Source organism: Petaurus breviceps, unplaced genomic scaffold (assembly GCF_028583685.1).
Source record: "Petaurus breviceps papuanus isolate PSGF00001 unplaced genomic scaffold, PetGlider_PUasm1.0 37, whole genome shotgun sequence".
NCBI lineage: Eukaryota > Metazoa > Chordata > Mammalia > Diprotodontia > Petauridae > Petaurus > Petaurus breviceps.
Genome location: NW_027186296.1, coordinates 51968824 through 51993281, shown reverse-complemented (window position 1 = coordinate 51993281; position 24458 = coordinate 51968824). Strand labels below are relative to the sequence as shown.

The window sequence follows — 24458 nt, the reverse complement described above, 5'->3', positions numbered from 1 at the left end:
AGCTATATAGTCAAAATGAAACAATGCCAAGTAAATTATACAACAGATTCACTATCATTCATACTGGTAAATTGGTTTTGCTTTGTCTTGTTTTTCTCCTTCATTAATACAGATTACAAATTCTTATCTTTATTGCTCAGATGCACTATATAGATTTAACCCTTCCTCTGCTTTGTTTCAGCTCTGAAGATTTGGTTTCTTGGAACATATCTTCAGAGCATACACAAGGCAGTTGTTTTGGAGTTCTGAGCAGATGTCTTAAATTGAGAGTAACCAGAAATGAATGGAAAATTGTTGAATCCTAGTTTTCTTTCCTACTTGAAATGTAAGTCAGTGGACTATCATAAGGACAGGTGCCTTCACATGGAGCATGGTTAGAAAGGAAGAACTATTCCCTATTTCGTGTATGTGATTAAGGAGTCAGAGAGAGAGAAAGGATGAGGCATGATATGTTGGATAGCAAGATGTTTATAGGAAAACTTGGATTCAAATCCTGTCTCTGGTGATACTGGTTTTCTTGAACCTGGGAAGCTGCTTAATCTTTCAGCGCCCTAGACAACTCTCTAAGATTGTAAATTGCAGAGAGTATGCTAACCTGAATTGGTGGGAGTTTCTTTACCTGGGAGTTACCTAGTTCTGTGAAATCGTAGGTCTAGGCCCTATTCTCCCTCCTAATTAGTAGTCGGAAGACTTGGCTTCTAATCTAGTCCCACTGTCTGCTAGCCATGTGGTCTTGTCACATTACAGCATCTAGGAACCTAAATTTCTTCTCTTGAAAATCCTTTTACTACTTACATGTCAGATTTATTATGATCATATTAGATATATCTGAAAGGGAATTGTAACCTGTAAAACATGATGCATATTTTAGCTATATACAATAAAATTATTATCAACAATGACAACAGCGATCATCATGATTAGTTTGTCAGGATGGGACCTTGGGCATATGTATACTATATATGTTGCACCTGTTGCACTAATGTATAATGCACTTGTAAAATGTAGATCTACTTCTCTTTTGACTGTTATGAGGACCGTAGGTAAAGCTAGTGTTCAGCTTCTCAGGAGGGTTGAGAGAGCTTTTGATAAAGCTTTTAGGGCACATAGGGAAAAATCAGAGAATCCTAGATTCCTTTAATATTAGACACTGACTAGCCACAAACTTCCATTTTACATATGACTGATGTGACAGAGGCTATTTCCAAACACAAAAAAATATGGTTATTCTTTAGAGGTCTCTAAACTCCTCTGACTCATTTACCCCACCTAGATGAAACAGAAAAAATGTCACTATCTGGCACTCCCCGATGATAGTCCTAGTTGTCCTGGTAAGCAGCTCAAGTTCAAAAGGGTTTGTACAGAGCAAGTTTTATTTTCAAGGTAAAGGGTATAGGGATCCCATAGAGTCAGGAAAATATTTTTACTCCTCTTTGGGTAAAGTTGGGAGATACTTCATTCCAAAGACCTGCAAAACTCAGTATGGGCTCCAGTGAGGAGGGAGGTTGCATTGCTCATTTGTTCACCTCTCAACTCCCAGCCAGACTTTTTGCTGATATTGTTATGTCTCTTTTGTGCCTCTGAAGACAGAATGTGTCTGGTGTACTTAATTATTTTCTTTTTAAATAACTGAATATCAACCACATTCCATAAACAAAGGATTCTTCAGATGCTATGGGAACTGCCTTCTACTAGCCTCAGCTAAGTTCCTATTTCCCACTACTAGCTTAATTAAGGTGAATTTGCCAAATTTATTTCTTCCCTCTCCCAGTAGCAAAGTGGTATGTCTTACCCTTCCATCAGTACCTTCCATGTAACCTTTGGTAGCTTGAAGAGGGTAAGCCTACTCCCTTTCCATTTATATTTCCACTCTGATCTTCTCCCAGAGTAGCTGGTCTGGGACATGCAAATTATTCCAGGGCCACTTGGGGAAAGTACTAGGAAAGGGCAGGGGACAAACAGCCTGATCTTGAAAGGCTGGCAAAGATTTAGGCCCCCCACTGCATATAGATGATAAAACCAACGTCCAGAGGCATGAAGTGACTAGTTCACAGTTGTATAATTATTTACTGGTAGAGTCAGCAATGGAATCAAGGTCTTTGGACTCCAAATCCTATTCATTGTTTCCTTCTATACTACCTTATTAATCTTAATCATTATTTTGATTATTGAGGACTGTTTGGTTACTATGATGTTTATAAAAAGCAAGATTGATTTAAAAAAATTTTATTGTATTTAGTTGAGTTGAAAATTTATAGTTTTGACTTTCTCATTTCCTTCTCTCAGAAAAGATTCTAAGTTAGACTTTAATCAATTCTTTTCTCTTAGTAAATAGAGAAGTTAGGTTGTAATTTTGGTCATCTTTATGAACCTTTGTAGGGAGTAGTCAGGATGGGGAATTCTTCCCTGGGGCATCATAGTCAACATACAAGCCATGGAGTTTTCAAAAAGGAAATTATTCAATATGACCCAGGGTAGAGATATTACCCTATGGCTTTATCAAGTCTAATACTTGATAACTTTGCTGTGGTTGACTTCTAAAGTGAAATATTAGTAGTGTACAAGTCCTTTGTTAGAGACTCTAATGGCAGATAATAGCCTTTAGAGAATTTTCTCATTCTCTTTGCCTGCAGCTTCTACCCAGGAGACCTGGTAAAATGTGTATATATGGAACCACTCCTCTCCCTACCCAGTATACTAAGACTGAATTCCCACTTGCAAAAATACAATTCACAATATTACAGAATAAAGTTTTATTAATAGGAGAAAAACAAAACCAAAATCCTTGAATGAGTGACAGTCCCAAAGTCATGTCTAAATTTCCTAAATAATTTCCAGTCCCCAAATCTAAGGGTTTTTCTAGCATAGGGTTCTGCCTTTCATTAGGTTCTCTCTTGGTCCATTCTTAGTTGCTGATTTAGAGTTGGGGGCTTTGAAGGTTTCTCTTTCTAACTTCCTAGAATTCCATGTAGTGTTTTCAGAGCCTTAACATGGCTGCCTGTCCCACCAATTGATCAACCCAAGAAAGTGAGAGTTTTGAGTGTTCTCCCATCTTTCTGGGCCCTTTCCTTGTATAAAGTGAGGACAAAAACCTCCACCATTCTCTTCCTCTGCCACACTTGTTTCTGCTCTCCCTTTTGACTCTTCCATACCTTTTTCTCTCTCTTCTCCAATCTTTCCTAGTTAGCAGCCCCATCCATTGCCACGCACATCACATCATAGGGCAAACCTATTTCATTATCCTCATACTCAAATGTCAGAAAGAGAGATTGGGGAAAATGTCCCAGCACCACCATGGGCTTTAAAATAACCTATGCCACTTTTGTAGCAGGCAGCCCTGATAGTGCTGTAGTGTGAAGATGAGATCTACTATATGAGAGAGACTAAGAAGTACAAGACTGTTTCTTTTTCCTTTGCTCCCAAGCAGGGCACCCATTGTACTTTTGAAAACTCCCTGGAGTTAAACAGTTATAAACCAAACTGCTCATTTTAAAGTGTGCTGACAAGTTAATTGGTAAAACTCCAGAAGGTCAGATTATATTTTCATTTTCAATATTTGATGAGGACTTGGTATTTGACATATTGTTCATTGGGTAAGGCAGGTTATTTTACTGGTGCATTTCACTACAAAAGTATTTGAATTTTACCATTTGCTAATGGTAGGTCACTGGGATGAAGTCAGGAGACCTACATATTCTGTGTTTTCCCGGGCTTTGGGCTATTTGTTTCCTTCTGCTAAGAATACTGAGACTATACAAGCAGTGTCTCCAGAGGACTTCAGCTGGGCTATTTTTGAAGGCATTTATCATCAGCCACTGTTGCTAAAACAACAGGCAGCTGACACAGGATGCAGAGTTGTATTTCTTCTTAGTATTGATGATCTTTCATAACTCAATTATCATGCTGACTTTGCTCTCTGATAAATAAATTAGGAAGCCATCAGCGTTTTCAGGGAAATGAATGATTGATATAACTGGTTGTACATTCTTCATTTTTTTTCCACGTGGTTTTCAAAAGAGAGACCTAATCTCCATACCTAAGAGCCTGGTCCAAATATAAGCCTGCTTATCTATATGCCATCACCCTCATCAGGAGTACTGGCCTGCACTGTGTTCAGTACTTACAGCTTAAGATAGAAAACACTGATATAGAACAACGTAATGACATGCAGACAAATGAACATAAATTAAATAGTAATGGGTTGCTATTATACGCAAGTAAAGGATTAAAGGCATTTAAAATGATTTATATGCTGATGATAAGTCCCTGTTTTAACCTGTGATTACCTGATTTCAGTATACTTTCTCCCCACATCCCACCCCTCATTTTGTGTTACTTTCTAGAAGACAGAATGGTGAGGTAGAAAATAACATCAGCCTAGGAGGTGGATGATTGTCCTGATTCTGCCATTAAATTGCACTGTGACCTTGAGCAAATCAATTCCCTCCTTTTGGGGAGAATTTGGACCTCCGGATCTCAGGAGTACCTTCTAGATCTAAATCTTGTGTTTCAGGGCCACCGACAGCATTCTTTCCAGCAAGTCTACTAAAACTTCATAAGAATAGATGAATATTTAGGTTTGTGCCAAAGTCCATTTAATGCAGTTCTGACTTTTTTTTTTCATTTTTCAAGGTGGCATTTGTTCTTCAGAAATCTTGATTCACAACCCCTCTAAAACGTGAAATTTCTGGTTTTTCTACAGCTCTGCTTTACAAAGAGCAGGGCTAATGTATGTAAGATTCCCATGGAAGCCACAGCTCAGTGAATTCTGACAGTCTTGCTATTCCCATGGGTCCAACTCTTTAAAATTCTTGACAGTTACTGATAATGAGACTACAATCTTTTTTCTTTCATGATTTCATTCTAATTTGCCTCAAATTTTCCCCATTGTGGCAACTTTACCTAAAATGCCTAATTGAAAGTACTTATCCTGCTGAAAATTTGGGTGGCAAACATTGTAAGAAGTCTTTTATTAGTGTGGTACATTTCAGACCTTGACATAAATCTATATTCTGGACCTTGTAGCAAAATTTGTCAAAGGGATGACTCTTCAGTTTACTACTGCCAGAAATAGCCTTACTATGTTTCTTGGGGCAAGTTGAGGAAAGAAGAGAGAAAAGATAGAAAATCATTCATTTGTGCATCTCCAGGCATTTTCGGAGTTAGGAGCAACCATGTTTCTCTGGATATCAAGCCTGGGGGAGGTTTTATTGTTGTTAATTAAAAGGGATAATTATGTGTCTAATTTCTAATTCACATCTGCTGTCTATACTATATGATTCAGAAAATTATTCAGAATCATATGATTCAGAATATTGGGTGTATCATTTTTATTCAGGGCTTATAAAGACATATACAATAAAATTTCCTTTGTCTAGGAACCAGCCTTATATCAAGTTCAAGTAACAGAACAGTGCAAAGGACATTGTATTTGAAGTTGGAGGACCTGAGTTCAAGTCCAAATTCTTCTACTTACCACCTGGGTGATCTTAGACAACTCCATTAGTCTCTCTCAGTTTCTTTATCTGTAGAGTGAGAGGAATTGGGCTAGATCTCCAAAGTCCATTCCGGTTCTTGCATTTGATGGTATTGGTCCTGTCTTCATGTGTATATATATATATATGTACTGTCAAACATTTGAACTAGAAAAGAGGTTTTTTTTAATACTCCTAAATATAGTTGGGGATGTTAGTATGTTTTCTTCTAGATTTTTGTTTATTCATCTTGTCCTGTTCTTCTGAGATGTATTTTTGCTTTTATCTGCTCTCATTTCCTTTGGAGTTTGTTAGTGATGCATTCATCATTTGGTTTAGTAGACCCTGCCAAATTCCAGTCATCACGAGGGCACTTAGCATTTTCCTGATAAGTAATATAAATCTGTCCCTTCTCAACTTCCATTAAAACCTAAATATAACTGCATTTAGTCCTCTTCCCTCTATGTACTATTTCCTTGAAAGATATCTTGGGTATCTTAGGATTTACTGGCTAGATTTCTTTAAGGACCATGCCTTAAACCCAAATCACTCTGGCTCTTATTGACTGGCCAACAATAGGTGCCATCCCAAGGCTCACTTGGTTATTGTTTGGGCTCTGATGGCTCTGTATTAGTATAAATAGCAATTGTTTCTGTTTTGACCAGAAATAGTCAAGATTAAGAATACTTGGGACCATCAAAAACCTTACAGACTATAAGTTCTGACAGGAGCTAGGAAGAATAAAATAAAGTCCTTCCCCTCCCAGAAGAATTTATTTTTTTACCTTGTAAAAGAGTCCATTCTTTGCCTCATTTCTTACCTAGCCGTAATCATTAAATGGTGTTGCTTCAGTCAAACTGGTAACTGGGAAAGATCTTAGCTTAAAAAGGTCAAGGTCTCCCACTGCATCTGGGACCATCTCCAGTGGTCCTGATCTATATATTGCCATTGGCCCCAGATGACTCTTGAGGAGACAGTGAGTTTGCACAACCCTCCCTCGAGTAAATCCCATTCACTTGAAAGTCATGGCATCACTTTCCTGATATCATGGTCCTCTTTGAGAATGAAAGGTGGGGCAGCTAGATTGCACAGTGAATAGACTACAGACCCTGGAGTCAGAAGGACCTGAGTTCAAATCCAGCCTCAGACACTTAAACACTTACTAGCTATGTGACCTTGGGCAAGTCCTGCTTCCCCCCTCCAAAAAGAGAAAAAAGAGAATGAAAGACAAACAACAACAATCTTTTGAGCAAAGTGATGGTCTGGAGTTTATTGTTGTTGTTTGCCAACATAGCATTACTTCATGGAATATAGAATGACTCAGAAACATTTCCCCTTCACCCCTTTGAATATAAGATATAAGAACATGAGAACAGAAGACATAACAATATAAGATATGTTCTTTAAGCTTGTATAACATTTTATTACACTATTCAGCTGAATGGGATTGGCAGGTGATACAAGATGGCCAGTTAAGTAGAAGATGCTTAATACTGAACAATAGATCATAAAGTAGCTGGTTTCATACCAAAGTGGAAGGGACTTTAGAGGTCATCTAGGTCAATTTTGTTTTACAGATTAGAAAATTAAGGTTCAGAGGAAGTGATATGACTTACTCAAGATTTTCTATCTAGTTAAGGACAAAAATAAAGAGTATCCAAGTTAACCTTTAGGATAAATCTAATAGTCATCTGGAAATGAGGTTAAGAGATATAAAGACAGGTAAGAGGAAAAGTTGAAATGCTGGAAACATTAGCACCCACAGGTGAAAACTCACTCATTTCCATCTAGGTATACCTATATTCAAATGATCAGAGGGACCCTGCTTAGTTTTAGTGAGTGCTTAGAGAGACGTTGAAGTATCACAGATTAGTAGAACGTTAGAGCTAGAGGTACCTTCAGATTCTAGTTCAACCTCATTTTGTAGGTGAGGAAACCGAGGCCCAGAGAAATAGAATGATTTACCCAAGGCTACAAAATTAGTAGCAGGGTCAAGACTAGAACCTTACCTACTCACAGGTCTCTTGGCTCCCAGGTCATTACTTTTTCTACTATGCCTCCATATAAGGTAACCAACAATAATAGCCATCTTTAAATGAATCCTATGTCAAAGGAAGGAATCCATGGAAAGACTTTTGAAGAATTGAAGAAATGTAGGACATGACTTTAAGGAACTAAATACTAAAAAATAATTGAACACAATTTACAGAAACGAAATTATTAATGCTGATGTGATATAGTTTGTTAAATAGAACATTGGGGTCATTAGTGTCTTTAAGAACAAATCTTTTATTTGTTTGAAAGTCAGACAAAAGCATTAGAATGTTTTTATTCTTCCTAGCTCCTGTCAGAACTTATAGTCTGTAAGGTTTTTGATGGTCCCAAGTATTCTTAATCTTGACTATAGAGATGTGGCCATTTACTTATTTATCCATTGGCAGATAATGGCATATAGATCATAAGGTACATTTTACAGAAAAACCTAGCTGAACAAAGACTATACTAATGCCTATTAATAACTACTTTAAGTAGTAAGTCAAGTAAAATCAAGAAACATTTAGTGCCAGTTATGTACAACACACTGAAATAAGCACTCTGTACATACTGTATTACAGTAGTATACTCTATACACTGTAGTACATACAGACAAGTTTGAGATAGAGTCTCTACCTTAAAGAAACTTATAGCATAGTTGAAGAGACAAGAAAAGTTAAAAAAGTAACTGATATTTATGGAGCCCTTTACATTTTAAAAGTACTTTACATGCATAATCTCATTTAATCCTAACACCAGCCCTATTCGACAGATAAGATAACTATTATTCTTCTCATTCTACAGATGAGTAAACTGAAGTCCAGTACAATTAAGGGATTTGCCCTGGGTCACTGGATAATAGATGAAATGTCACAAGGCAGTATAATTAATTTCCAGATTAATGGTAGATGGTTGCTACAGAAATTGAGAAGAGGCAACATTATTTTAGGCAGTTCAGAGAGTACTTTATAGAGACATTGGAATTTGACTTAGTTCTCTTTAAAAAAAAAAAGGATTTAAATAGGTAGAAAGGAGGAGGGAAGGCATAAGAAAATTGGTATGAGCAAAATGGGCAGTTGGAAGCATAAAACACATTTGGGAAAACAGAGAATAAGTTAGGATGGCTTTAGCAGAGGTTTTAGGGGAAATGGGAATGAGTATGAAAAGATAGGTTGAGGCTAGATGGTAAAGACCCTTGAATTCCAGACTGAGTGGTTTGAATTTTGTGTTGTCAGCAACAGGAAATCATTGATGGTTTTTGTTTTTGTTTAGGTGGGGGAAGAAGAGATTGGAGCCAGGGAGACCAGTTAGAAGTAGCTGGTAAGAATATAAAGGCCTAGACTAAGGAGTAAATATAATGAAGAGTGAGGGAAAAGGCTATCTCTATAAAATATAAACTGAAGAAAAAACTAGAAATTTTGTAATAGTCTAGTAAAGATGCATTACAAGTAAAGATCACATTACAAGTTCACATTATATGGAAAAATAACTACTCTCTCTCATAATCTGGAAACTGTAGAATAGTTAAAAAAAAAACACCTATCACAGTAAATGCCCTGCATCCAACAGATCAATGGTATCAAACTAGGGCCACTAAACTTTACATAAGAATTCTTGTGGGCTGTATATTGACTTAGAAAATCACATATCAACATTATCTATATCCTATTGCATTTTTGTTAATTTTGTTAAATCCTTCCCAGTTACATGGGCTGCAAATGGCAGCCAGATAGCATATTTGACAACACTATGGTAGACCTTCAATTCAGAAAACTTGGTAATTATGGATGATGCTGAAATGTTCCTGAGAAGGAAATACAGTAGCAGCCTGGTTCAGTGATCAGATGTTGCTCCTGGTGTAACCAGCAGCTTGACTAATTTGAAGAGGTAACAACATGGCACATTGGAAAGGCCCAGAATCACAGAAACTCAGTTTGAATCCCAGCTCTGCCATCCAATATCTAGTCATCTCAGATAATTCACTTGATGTCTCTGGGCCATGATTTCCTTATTTGTAAAATGAAAAGTTTAGAATCTAAACTTTAGACTGAATGACCTCTAAGGCCCTTCTAGCTCCAACTCTGTGATCCTAAATCAAAGAGACTGATGCAGTCCCAGGAGATTTGAGGACTCGTACACAAAAACACCTTCAGGATTCACTTTGAAGGACATTCATATGCTATTTACAACCACCAAGGGTCATAAAGTAAGGTTCTTAAAATTGTGGCTAATACAGAAAAATCTGCATCATCTCTGGTTTGCAGATTAGGTTACAAACCATTTATTGATCATTTTCTTAGTTTCCTGAAAACTTCTTAAGGTTTTTGCTCCTGCTTTTGACCTATGGAAAGCACAGTTTTGATCAGAGGGGGAAAATTGATTCAATGTCTAGTTTAGATTAATTTTTCTAAATAAAAATCAACTAGAGACAAGTTGGTGTTTATTTACATTTTGTATCATCTCTTTTCAGCCACTCCATTGTCTTTTAGAACTATCCCTTAATGTTATCGTTTAAACTTTTAATTTTTTATCAACTTTCATTTTTCAGCTGGATAAAATCTGAGGAAAGATAATATTTTCTCCTTTGGGTTTATTATGTTTAGATAAAGACATCCTTAATTTCATATTTTAAAGAAGTCTTTTTCAAAATATATTGAGCATGAGATTGATGGTATCTACTAGATAGAAAATTTGCAAAGTGTTATATTTCTTTCCTAGATATTGCCCACCATTAGTCTTCCATATGCTTATTATTTTCCCGTTTCCTAGACTAGGGATTGTCCAGAAAGCTAGTATCTGCAGCATTTAGGCAGGATTTCTGTAGCTCTTCCAACAGTCCTTGATCGGTTAGAAAGATCAAAATTGAGCAACAAAAGGCACTCCTTACCCTTACTGTGGTATATGCCTAACCCTTCCTGACAAGTTGACTGAGAGAGTGAGTCTGAAATAGAACTTGGCTACTCTCACTAAGTCTCTGCGTCAGGCTTCTGCGTCCTATTTAGGGCACCACTCATTTTGCTGATATAATATGTTTTAAAAGAGCATATTCTTTTTGATGAAAATCTATAACTTGAAAGCATGTCCTATAGTGCTGATGAGGTTATTTTCCCAGTGAGAAAAATTATGTCCATCTGGGAACTTGTATGCAAGCCTGTCTAGATTTATATATAAGAGGCTGGCCAAAAGAACACCAAGTTTCAGTTGTACTTAGTGATTTTACTTAATATGAAAATCTGGAAATAGAAACCCATTCTGTTAAATCTATCTTCCTCTGACAAGGCATGTAAAGATATATACACATAAATATATATAAATATAAATACACACACAAATATATGATATATATGGAATACATATCTAATCCTCTTGTTTTTCCACTAGCTTCTCTGTAGAACTATCTTTCATAATATATTTTTTTCCAGACATGTATTCCATGAAAAATACGAACAGCATGTATTTCCTTCAAGTTTCCTTTTCCTCCTTTTTCTCTCCTGGTGCTCATTATTTTACTTTAAATTGCTAAAAATGTTCTGTTTTTTGTAAGGTAAAATCATATTTAAATGAACAGAAATAAATTGTGTGACATCTCACACAACATTGAGTCACTCTTCTGATTCAGGCTTTGAGGGATCTCGGTTTTCCACTACAGCTCATTTTCAGTAGCTGTATTGTCAGTTCTAAGTTGGCCAGGGACTCTGGTGCCCTTTGCCATTTTCAGTGTATTTCCTGGAACTTATTTTGAATGACTTAATACATTTCTCTAGCAACTGAACGACTGTTGTCATCACAGCAGTCAAACATCCTCAGTCAAATTCTCCATTTTCCTGATTTACATCCTTCTATTTATTAAGTGATGAAAAATCACCCTTCTCTTTGTTTTCTCGGAGTCCTGTTTCAGACACTGAAGAGCCTAAGAGCACACGATTTTTTGTGCATATTGAAGGGGAGTGGTATTGGTGGTTGGGATGGGAAGGGAGAGACAGGAAGAAGGGTTGGGGATAACAAGGAAAGAAGATATTTGCCATTTTCCCTGTACTTCCTTTGCTTCTATAAAATCATTTCCCTTGGAGAGAGATTGTAATTTAGAATTATATCTTTGCATATACCCACATCTAAAAGGAAGGCCATTCCAGGAAATGATTGTAGTTTGTGACACTCCAGGAGGATATCCAGGTAGCTCAGAGGATAATAATAACAATAGCTAACATTTACATCATAGTATGTGCCAGGCTTTACAATTATTATCTCATTTAATCCTCACAACAGCCCAAGGAGGGAGGTGCTATTATTATCCCTATTTTATAGTTGAGGAAGCTGGGGCAAACAGAAGTTAAGTGACTTGCCCAGGGTCACACAGCTAGTTGGTGTCTGAGACTGGATTTGAACCCAGGTCTTCTTGACTCCAGACTCAATATTCTATCTACTGCATCACCAGCTGCCCCTAAAACAATCTGAGCATTCAGAGGATGTATCTTGTTCAGTCATTCAGTTGTGTCTCACTCTTCATGACTCCACAGACTTGTCTATGGGGTTTTCTTGGCAAAGATACTGGAGTGATTTGCCGTTTCTTTTTCTGGTGTGTCTCCATTTTACAGATGAGGAACCGAGGCAAATAGGGGTTACGTGACTTGCCCAGGGTCACACAGCTAGTAAGTGTCTGAGGCCACATTTAAACTCAGATCTTCTTGACTTCAGACCCAATGTTTTATCACTGCACTCCCTGGTTGCTCCTAAGCAACCAAGCAACTCCAAAACCCAGTTGGAAAGTGAGAACTCATTTGAGCAGATTACTTTGCACCATGTAAAACAAACCAAAAAAGGCTTCTGAACATAGCAAGAGGTATTTTCTTTATGGCCCTAGAAGTATTAGATGATATGGTGAATCCAGCCCTACTTTATTCAATTCACTGGAAAAACAAAACAAAACAACTTTATTCCAACCAAAAAGCAAACAATAAAAACCAAAGCTCAAGTTCTGGTGGAGGTTTTTTCTTCTTTTTAGTTAGTTTTGTTGGCATAATTGGACTACAGCCTGGATATCCATCTTCGCTTAGTTAGTACTGATAATATCACCAGAAACTAGGTCATCCAGTTGCCCCAGGAAGTATTGAATGAATTTAAGCTTTAATAGTTTAAAACTTTTGAGTTTATAATGTATAGTATATAGTGTATATATACTATAATTATTGTATAATTATATATTATAATTATATTGTATAATATAATGTATAATGATAGTGGTCATGGATCCATTTGTCACAATTAATTTACAATTGTAAATACTCAGAAATAAATCCATTGTATTTCCCTGAAGTGTTCTTATTACTCTAAAACTAAACTGATATGTACAGTGGAGCAAAATATGATCACTAAGAAATTTTTTTTTAATGCCTTTTAGGGGTTGATAGGAATAGCAGAAGGTAACAACTTATGTTAAATGGTATATACATACATAGTATATAAATTTGAAATGTTAGTATTTTATTCTTTTTGGGGGTTAGGTGGGGAGGAGGGTTGTGGGAAGAGAATTATCGTTTCTTCTATAGAGATAAATAATGCTGTTGTAAATGTAATCTAGAATACATTTTTCAGTGATTAAAGATCAAAGTCAGAATTGTATTACCTTGTCAGAATTGTATATTTCTTTAAAAATGACAGAAAGAAATCCTAAAATACAAGAAATCATATTTCAACTATGTAGCAGTGAGGAAAAAGTAACTATTAAAATTAGCAGAATGTTAACTTTTGCATTCTCTTTTCTCACTAATTTAAGTTGCAAGTAATAATACCAATAATTTACATTTATATAGTGCTTTAAGATAACAAAAGATTTTCCTTAAAACAGCACTGTCAGTACAACTATTACTCCCATTTTCTAGATGGAGCAACTGAGACTTAGATTTTTAAATTTCTGCTTGTGTGTGTGTGTTAATCAAGAAGATTAAGAGATGAAAGCAAATATAATTGATTTAACTGCATAATTGCTATAGTGTCTCTTTGCACTATATAGGAATAACCTTCCACTTTCACTATATGTATGTGTGTGTACATACACACACACATAGATTTTTTCTTTACTCAGTTATTTGAATGTTGTCTTTTCTACCAGAATGTGAACTCCTTGAAGGCAGGGACCATGTTTTTGCTTTTCTTTATATTTCTAATTATTAGCAACATTCCCTGACATACTGATTGATTTCTGACTAGAGATTAGGAGTAGACCTGTGATTTCATCAATATTGGGGAATTCCCAGATAAGGAAACTCCCTCTACCAAATCATATTAATACCTTTTCTGCAATTTAAAGTCTTTAAGAGTTGCCTAAGGCACGGAGTGGTTAAGTGACTTTGCAAAGGTCACATTGCCTTAGCCAGCAAATGTTTGATCTCAATGCCAAGCAGAGAGCTGTGGCAGCTAAGAATATTACTGATTCAGAATATAAACTTATTTATAAAGTCTTATAGAGGATTTTTGAGCACTGTTATTTCGCAGAATGGAGAGAAGTGGTAGGGGGAGAAAGGACTTCACAGAACACTTACTGGTAAACCCAGTTAAAACAGATTGTCCTGAAAGAATTTAGGTCAAAATTTTTTTTTCTGGTGAGATATTTTGCATTTTCTTCTATTTTTTTAAAAAATATTTTGACTTTGTTTTGCTGTTCATGATGACTCATGAAGTCATTAGTTTCTGCTTGCCCAATTCTAATTTTTAAGGAATTACCTTCTTCAATGATCTTTCATGCCTCTTTTTTTTTTATTTGTACAATTCTGTTTTTTTAAGGTGTTATTTTCTTTGGTATTTTTTGTGCTTCTTTTACCAATCTATTAATTATCTTTTAATAATTTTCTTCCTTTGTTCTCATTTCTTTACCTAATTTTTCCTCCACACTCTTTTTGATTCTTGTTGGGTTTATGTTCAAATTCAAATTCTGGTGGAGGCTTTGCTTCTAACTCTTTTACATTAACATTAATTTAATTTAATTTAATTAATATAACATTGTCTTCTGAGATTGTTTCTTGCTCCTTGTTCCCATAGTAGCTTTTTAGTGGTCAGATTCTTTTTTTAATTGTTTGCTCATTTTTCCATGCTATTTCTTGATTTTGAACTTTGTGTTAAAGTTAGGCTCTTAGGGGCGGCCAGGTAGCACAGCAAGTAAGAGCACCGGCTCCAGTGTTGAGAAGACCTGGAGATCGAATCCCGGGCTCAGACACTTAGCACCCACCCAGAAACACCTGGCCGTGTAACCTTGAGCAAGTTACTTAACCCCAACTGCTTAGGGGCGGCCAGGTGGCTCAGCGAGTAAGAGCACCGGCTCCAGTGTCGGGATGACCTGGATCAAATCCGGGCTCAAATACTCAGCACCACACCCAGAAATAACTGGCTGTGTAACCTTGAGCAAGTTACTTAACCCTGATTGCTTAAAAAAAAAAAAAGAAAGTTAGGCTCTGCTCCTGGAATGGTGGGTAGAGGGGCACTATCTAAAATCTTTAAGCTTTTTCGAACTGCTGTTTTCAGAGTTAGTTCTGGGGGGTTGGAAGTTTTTGGTGCTTCCAAGGTGGTATGATCTGGGGAGAAGTTTGGCCACTGCCCTCCTGGTTTGCACTCTGGACCTTACCCAGGAAGACCCCCGATCCCTTGGGATTGTATCAATACTCCTTTCAAGTTCATAGGACAGTTATTGTGTTCCTTTACAGTTTTCTCCAGGTTTTCTTTCATCTGTTCTTCATATAGCATAGGCTTGAGATGCTTCACCATTTGGTCTACCTTCCTTGAGACCATGAATGTACATAGCTATTCCTAAAGCCATGATTCCTGGAACTAAACATAATAAACCAAGATGTGGTCTAATATGGTTTATGTTTTTATCCGAAGTAGCATTTTTTATTGTCAGAGGATCTAAAATAATATTAATTATATAATTTGTGTTGATCACTCTCTCCTGGATACTCTAGGTTTTTGAGATACTAGTCTCTCCTGGTTTTCCTCCTACCTCTCTGACTGTCCCTTCTGTCTCTCCTTTGCAGGACTTAATTGCCATCTCCATACTGATAATTCTCAAATCTACCTTTCTAGCCCCATTCTCCCTGCTAACCTCCAATCTTGAATTTCCAGCTTCTTTTTTTCTCAATTTATTTATTTTTAGTTTTCAACATTCATTTCCAAAAGATTTTGAGTTACAAATTTTCTCTATCTCCATCTTTCCCCTTCCCCCCACCCCAAGATAGTGAGCCCACTGAATACTCCTTATCTCAATCTGCTCTCTCTTATGTCCCCCCCTCCCCCAACTTTCTAGTAGGGCAAAATGGATTTCTATAACCCAGTGACGGTATATCTTATTTCCTAGTTGCATATAAAAAAACAATTAAAAAAAATATTTGTTTTTAAAACTTTGATTTCCATATTCTTTTCCTTCTTCCCTCCTTATCCACCCCAACTGGGAAGACAAGCAATTCAACATAGGTTGTACATGTGTAGTTATGCAAAATGTTTCCATAGCAGTTATATTGTGAAAAACTAACTATATTTCCCTCCATCCTATCCCATACCCTACTTATTCTATTTTCTCCTTTGACCCTGTTTGCTTCTAACTGCCCTATCCCCCAATTTGTTCTCCCTTCTATCATCCCCCCTCTTATCCCCTTCCCCACTACTTTCCTAGAGGGCAAGATACCCAACTGAGTATGTATGTTATTCCCTCCTTAAGCCAAATTCAATGAGAGTAAGTTTGACCAATTCCCTTTCACCTTCCTGCTCTTCCCCTCCACTGTAACAGTTTCCCCTTGCCTCTTTTATGTAGATAATTTACCCTATTCTATCTCTCCTTTTCTCCTTCTCCCATTAGATTCCTCTCATACCTCTTATTTTATTTTTTTAATTTTTTAGATATCAACCCTTCATATTCAACTGATTCTGTGCCCTCTGTCTATGTATACATGTACACACATATACACATACTCACATATGTAATTATACACACATACATCCTCCTATGCATACATATATATGTAGGCATACATATATATATACCCACACATATATTCCCTTCAATTATCCTCATACTGAGAAAAGTCTCATGAGTTACAATTATTATTTTTCCATGTAGGAATGTAAATAGTTCAACTTTAATAAGTTCCTTATGATTTCTTTTTCCTGTTTACCTTCTCATGCTTCTCTTGCTTCTTGTATTTGAAAGATTTTCTGTTCAGCTCTGTTTTTTTTAATCAAGAATACTTGAAAGTCCTCTATTTCATTGAATGACCATATTTTCCCCTGAAGCATTATACTCAGTTTTGCTGGGTAGGTTATTCTTGGTTTTAATCCTAGCTCCTTTGACCTCCAGAATATCATATTCCAAGCCCTTTAATTCCTTAATGTAGAAGCTGCTAGATCTTGTGTTATCCTGATTGTGTTTCCACAGTACTCAAACTATTTCTTCCTGACAGCTTGTAATATTTTCTCCTTGACCTGGGAACTCTGGAATTTGGTTATAATATTCCCAGGAGTTTTCTTTTTGGGATCTTTTTGAAGAGGTGATTGGTGAATTTTTTCAATTTCTATTCTGCCCTCTGGTTCTAGAATATTGGGACAATTCTCCTTGAGAATTTCTTGAAGGATGATTTCTAGGCTCTTTTTTTGATCATGGCTTTCAGGTAGTTCTACAATTTTTAAATTCTCTCTCCTGGATCTATTTTCCAGGTCAGTGGTTTTTCCAATGAGATATTTCACATTGCCTTCTATTTTTTCATTTGTTTGGATTTGTTTTATAGTATCTTGATTTCTTACAAAGTCATTAAGTTCCATTTGCTCCAATCGAATTTTGGAGGAATTATTCTCTTCAGTGAGTTTTTGAAATTCCTTTTCCATCTACCAAATTCAACTTTTTAAGGCATTCTTCTTTAAGGCTCTTTGGGCCTCTTTTGCCATCTGAGTTAGTCTATTTTTAAGGTGTTATTTTCTTCAGTATTTTTTGGATTGTCCTTTAGTAGGCTGTTGACTCACTTTTCATGATTTTCTTGCATCATTCTCATTTTCTCTTCCCACTTTTTCTTATACTTATTCTTTTACTTGATTTTCAAAATCCTTCCATGTTGTCATCTGTGAATGTTGTCAGAGCTATGAAGAGGGAGACTTCTCTACAGCCCCCACAAGATCTGGCACACTGGCCACACACTGCAGAACCACCATCCAAGACTGTGACCCAGATCCAAACAGGTCAAAGCAACAGCAATTACTCTCTGAATGGTTGCTTGGTTCCCCTACAGTCTGCAGGCCAGGAGCTCTGGAGGCAGTTATGCAGCAGCAGCTGCAGCCATTGTGCCTCTGCCACCTCTTGCCCTAGGGGCAGGAGCCAGACCTTGCTCTTCAGTCACCGAGTTCCAACAGAGTTCCCCACTGACCTCTTGTTTTCTCTTTGGTGTTTATGGGTTGAGAAGTCTGGAAACCACCACAGCTGCTGGTGATTCACTCTTCCGAAGTCTGCTCTGGCCCATCTGTGCCGCTGGTCAGGGCCACCAGTTGGCTCATGCAAGACTGCACTCAGCCCCAGTCTCAGCCCAATGTGACAGACTCTTCCTGTTGGTATGCCAGGTTGCTTTCAGCAGGAGATTTGTTTCTCTCTGTCACTTTGTGGGTTCTGTGGCTCTAAAATTTGTTTAGAGTCATATTTTACAGGTGTTAGAGGTAGTTGGTATGGGAACTTAAGCTAGTTCCTGCTTTTATTCTGCCATCTTGGCTCCCCCCACCCCCCAGCTTCCTTTTAGACATCTCAAACTCCAAAACAGAACTCATTATCTTTTCCTCTAAACTTCCCTTACTCATTCACCCTGCCTTCTAACTTCTCTATTGTTATATAGAGGACAATACCATCCTCCCACTCCCTCAGCCTTGTAACCTAGAAGTCATTCTGGATCTATCTGCCTCAAGTCCCTACTCTAGTCCATCCTCCATACAGCCACTAAAGTGATTTTCCTAAAATGTGGGTCCAGGGTATCCCTGCCCCCTTCACTCAATAAAATTAAGTGACTTCCTGTTGCCTCCAGGATCAAATACCAAGAATCAAATATCAAATACCAAGCAACCATTCAGAGGGTAAATGCTTTTTTCTGGCATTCAAAGCCCTTCATAACCTAGTTCCCTCCTACCTTTCCAGTCTTCTTATATCCTAATTCCCAACATGTACTCTTCAGTCCAGTGACACTTATTTCCTGGTTGTTCCACAAACAAGAAGCTCCATCTCTCCAATCAGGGAACTTTCTCTGGCTGTCCCCTATGCCTAGAATGCTCTCCCTCCTCTGCTCCAACTACTGACCTCCCCACCTGCCTTTATGTTCAGTGGTTCAGTTGTGTCCCAAACCTTCATGATCTTGTGGATCATAACATAGCAATACTGACTGTGGGGTTTTCTGGGCAAATATACTGGAGTGGTTTGCCATTTCCTTCTCCAGTGGATTAAGGCAAAAAGAGATTAAGTGACTTGCCTGGGATCACACAGCTAGTAATTGTCTGAGGCTGAAATTGAACTCAGGTCTTCGTGGCTCTAGGCCTAGTGCTCTGTATACCGAGCCATCTAGCTGCCTTTCCCTTACTTTTGTTGTTCTTTAGTTGGATCTGACTCTTTGTGACCCCATTTGGTGTTCTCTTGGCAAAGATACTGGAGTGGTTTACCATCTACTTCTCAGATGAGGGCACTGAGGCAGTTAAGGTCAAGTGACTTGTCCAGGGTCACACAAGCTAGTGTCTTGAGGACAAATTTGAATTCAAGGAGATAGTCTTCGTGATTCCAGGCCTAGCACTCTCTCTACTGCCACCTTCCTTTAAGTCATTTACTAAAATCCCATCTTTTACCAGAAGTCTTTCCCAACCCCTCTTAATTCTAGTGCCTTCCTTCTTTTAATTATCCTCTATTTATCCTATCTGCATTTCTTTTTTTCAGTTATTTTTCAGTCATGTCTAACTCTCTGTGACCCCATTTGACGTTTTCTTTGCAAAGATACTGGAGTGGTTTGCCATTTCCTTCTCCAGCTCATTTTATAAATGAAGAAATGGAGGCAGCCAGGGTTAAGTGACTTGCCCAGGGTCACACAGCTCTCAAGTGTTTGAGGGCAGCACTCCATCCACTGTGCCACCTAGATGCTTTGTATATATTTATTTGCATGTTGTCTCTCTCATTAGATTGTAAGCTCTTCAAGGGCAGAAACTGTCTTGAACCTCTATTTCTTAGCGCAGTGCCTGACACATAGAAGGCAATAAATGTATACTGGCTGATTGATTTACAGTTGTGAAATGTGATTGACTTAAGTATAACATCTCCTTTTCAATGCCATAATAAATGTTTAAAAGGCCACAAGGACTTTTTGGTGGACATAAACAAACCAACCCAGATTGGAAAATGGAGCAAGTCAAAACTCCAGTACTTTTTAGAGTGGGACCAGGGTCTGCACTTCCTACCTGTGTGAAATAGGGAGTTAGAAAAAAAGAAAGAAGACTTTATAGAGCTTTGCATAAAATAAAACTAAATATGAGTAGAAAAGGCAGTGTGGTAAAGTCAATAGAGAGCTAGCCTTGGAGGCAGAAAACCTTGTTTCAAGGCCTGCCCTGACACATACTAGCTCTCTAACCATGGGAAATAATCTCAGGGCACCAGACAAATCTCTGACACTGCAAATTACAGATAAGTTTTTTATCTGCATCAGCAGAGGGAGACTTCAGAATGCAAAATACCAGTGAAATCACAGATCCAGATGCCCCTTACACATACACACACACACACACACACACACACAGCCTTCTGTAAATAAATAACATTAATAGTTTTATTAGGTAATTGTTTTGTTGTCAAGTATAATCCTCTGCAAAATTATGAAGATATTAAAAATATTGACTGAAGCTAGTTGAGTCTCCATGGAAAATGAAAGATGCACAATTCACATGTGTTTGTGAAATTCACCAACATTATCTCTTACTGATAGGAAGTAATACTTTAATAAACTAAAGAGACCTCAGTCCAAACAAATCCTTTAAATCACAATTCAAATGCTACAGCATCGACAAAGCTTTTTTTTGTCCCTCTAGTCAGTGACAATTCTTCCTCCCTTAGAATCTTAAATTGTAGTTGGTTTGCATCTGTCTTACGTACTTATGTTTTATATTAGTTAATTTTTGCATATTTCCTATTTTTCTTTTACTAAACTTTAAGTTGTTAGGGCAATAATTCTTTCTTTGTACCTCACCAGAACCTAATTTGATGTTCTGAATGTAAGTATCCACTTGATAAATTATATTAGAATAAATTGATAGCAAATATAAATGTGATCCAAAGAAATGAGTTTATTTAAACTTATCTCTTTTCTGGCCAAAGATCTCTTAAGCTCTCTCTCTTTCTCTCATACACATACACAAATATACATGTCTCTTCCGAGTTCTGGTATAATATACATTCAAGGTTGTCATCGTCTTCCTTCCTTCCTTCCTTCCTTCCTTCCTTCCTTCCTTCCTTCCTTCTTTCCCTCTCTCTTTTTCTCTCCTCCCCACCATTTATTTCTTTTTCCTTTCTGCTTTCTTTCTTTGTTAGTTATTTTCCTCTTCCTCCTGGAGTTTTCATTCTCCTGAGGGATACAACATGTAAGGGGATAAATTAAAAACAAGCTAAAGGAAAGAGTGAGCACTGACAATTCAAGGAGAGAGGTAAGGAAGGCTTTTCACAGGAAGTGGTACCTAAGGTGAAACTTGAAGGAAGGTAAGAATTGTAAGAAGCAGGAATGAGGAGGGGGAGTATATTATAGGCAGGAAGGACAGCCTCTGGGAAATCACAAATCACATGCCAAGGTGGGGAATGGCCAGTGTGGGTGGAATTTAGAGTGCCTAAAGAGGAATAATGTGAAATAAGTCTAGTTAAGCCTAGAGCCATATTGTGAACAGCTTTAAATTCTAAACTGAGGCATTTATATTTTATTCTAGAAGTAATAGGGAGCCAGTGAAGGTTCTTAAGCAGAGTGACATGGAAAAAAAATTGTGCTTAAATTGGCTTATTTTGCCAGCCTTGTGGAGGATAGGTAGGAGAGGAAACTGACTAAAATAAAGGAAAACAGGCTATTGTAACTGCCTAGGTGAGAGGTGATAAGTGCTTGAACTAGAGTTGCAACTGTGTTAGTGGAGAGAAAGGAACAAGTGCAAGAGATATTGTGGAACTAGAATTGGCAAGTCTTGGCAGTGATCAGATATAGAGAATGTCCTCCCTCTGACAGCATTTCAAAGTGACATTTTTTTCAAGAAGAAGAATTTTCAAATAATTTTCCATTGTAAATTTGGAATTGTTCATAATCAATAATCAGATTTTTGTTAAAAGTGTGTCTGTTACCATGTTGTCACTTTATGTAAAACTTTGCCTTTAGCCAGACACAAATTATTTAATATTTCATGTTACAAAGGAATAAAAAAAACCCATACAAATAAAAACCTAAGATTTCCTAAAATATAGCTCTTTTCTTGAAGTCAGTTTTTCAGGCATTAACCCTGCAAAATCATGACTCAGCTGGACAGTTGGCCAAATCTTATATAATGAATTAATCAACAGTACGTGTCTCATTGTTTTTATGATAATAAATTGAATTTTTCCCTTCACAGAGCCTTATTGGAAGGAGAAAGTAATCCGGAGATACTAGTATGGACTGAGCACATACGGAATATTCCACGAGGTATAAAAAAAATTTCATTTTTTCTTTTTAATAGGTTTTTCTATTACATACTGCTAATTTATAATTAGGTTAGTAATAATTTTGAATGCTATTGAAATGGATAAAATACTAAATTCAACTAAAATGTATTAAGTGTTTGTAGCATGATATAGTGGATAAACGGCTGCCCTTGGAGTCAGGAAGACATGGGTTTAGGTCCTCCCTCTGTAACATATATGCTATTTACTTCTGGGCAATTCACATAATTCTATAGCACCCTAAGCAATGCTCTTAATTTATGATGGAACAGATAGCCGTCTGCATCAGTTGAAGGCATTTCTTTATCAAAAGTTCCCTATATCAATGAATTTTCAGGTCTATCATCCCCCCCCCCCCACCAGAATGTGTGTGGCATTATACTAGGGGGCAGGCATACAAAATTGAAAGAAAATTAATGGAGTCCCTGACTTTAATAAGCTTATAATCTTGTAGAGAAGATAAGGCATATGTATAAAGGCATTTACATAAATAAATATGATAAAGATACAAGTTTTTAAAGGCAAAGGAGAGATCCAAAGTACTTTAAGAAAATGTTAAGAACTTAAGTTTTCTAGAAAACTGAACCTTATTCATTTTAAGTGCCAAAACTTTTGTTTAAATTTAAAATGCTTTGATTTACATCTTTCTGGAATGTTTTACTCAAGCCATCTCTTCTTTCAATCACCATGGTAGAAAATAAAGGGAAGGATGGTTGTAGCCATTGCTCAATCACTGGCAAACAGTTTCTGGAGTCTTTTCCACCCTGCAGGACACTTATATGGGAGATAGTACTCAGGGTTTCATAGAATCCCACTGTAAGCACCAGATGAAATCAGTAATAATGAATTCTATTTGGGTCAGTTCAATATGTCATACATAAATCATACTGTTTTTGTGATTGGTCCTGAGCTTATCATGAATGTGTCTCCCTAACCCCTCCTTCGAACATATTCCAAGAACAATCACAGTACAATAAGCTGTAGTGTTAAGGACTTGGGCTTCTTGTTAGATCAAACATTTTTCAAATAAGGAGACTCATGGATAAAATAGGAAGAGATTAAGAAGCCTTGAGAAATTCTCAATATAGCTAATTTTTAGAAGACAACAAAAAGGTATTGAAAACTATGACTAAGAAGAAAACATTAATGGTGATCATACAATGTGATTTAGATGTGATTTTTTTAATTTAGTAATTGCTCTATGCACTTTGCAAATATAAAGATTTTTCCAATTTAAATGATCGGGATGGCTATCAAAATGGACAAAATATTTACTTCTCTTCAACAAATAGTAATATTAAATGCCTGCTGTGTGAAAAGTAGTCTCCTAGGGGTCAGATATACAAAAATGCAACATGACACAATCCTTGCCTTCAAAGAGTTTATATTCTAGCATATATACCGTTAAAATGAGCACTAAAAAGTTTATAATTTGATAGGGAAGATACAAATAATTTTGATCCAACAGAATTTTGTGAGGGTAAAAACAGACATTATGATGAGAGAGAAATCAGTTTCCCTTAAGAAAATCAAAGTAGTTTTAGGGAGGAAGTATGCTCTTTCCTATAGAAAAAGAGAAATAACAAAAGGAGAAAATGTACATGATAGTCACTGTGTGAGTCCACAGAGGTGTAATTTGGCTGGATTTGGTAAGTTGGACCTAAGATGCTACGTTAAGTAGTTTGCACTGTATCCAATAGGGAAAGGAGTCACTGGTTTTCAAATAGCTGAGTGACAAAGGCAGATGTATACATTAGGAAGATTATATTGGTAGCTCTATGAAAGAGGGATCATGTAGAGTAGAGCCTAGACTCTAGACTCTAGATTCCCATTTGGAGATTTGTAATGGAGTCTATCTAAGAAGTGATAAGGTCCTATAAAGTGGCTGTAGTGAGAATTGAAGAGGAGCCAGGAGATGCAGGAACTTTTGTGGAGTCAGAATTGACAAGACTTGACATTTGATTAGATGTTGTAAATCAATTAGAAGAGTCCAATTTAATTGTGAGATTCTGAGCCTTGGTAGAAAGGAGGATGGATAATGCTGTTATCCACAGAAATAGGGAAGTTGAGAGATTTAGGGGAGATGAATTTAGTTTGGGATAAAGTAAGTTTGGTATCTCAGCAGGACATCTTGGTGGAGATGACATAGGCAGCATGATGTAGTGGGTAGAGAAATAGATTAGGGAGAACCTAAGAAGAGTTAGGTTCAAATCTCACCTCACTACACTTATCTGTAATAT

At 36.9% G+C, this 24458-nt stretch overlaps 1 protein-coding gene across 1 annotated transcript in view; it reads left to right on the top strand.

Annotated features, from left to right (window-relative positions):
* SYNM (synemin) overlaps positions 1–24458 on the top strand; it is a 40516-nt gene that overhangs the window by 5289 nt on the left and 10769 nt on the right. Inside the window, exon 3 of the mRNA XM_069098496.1 lies at positions 22131–22201. Within this exon, the coding sequence (XP_068954597.1) occupies positions 22131–22201 (71 nt within the window). The remainder of the gene's footprint in view (positions 1–22130; positions 22202–24458) is intronic.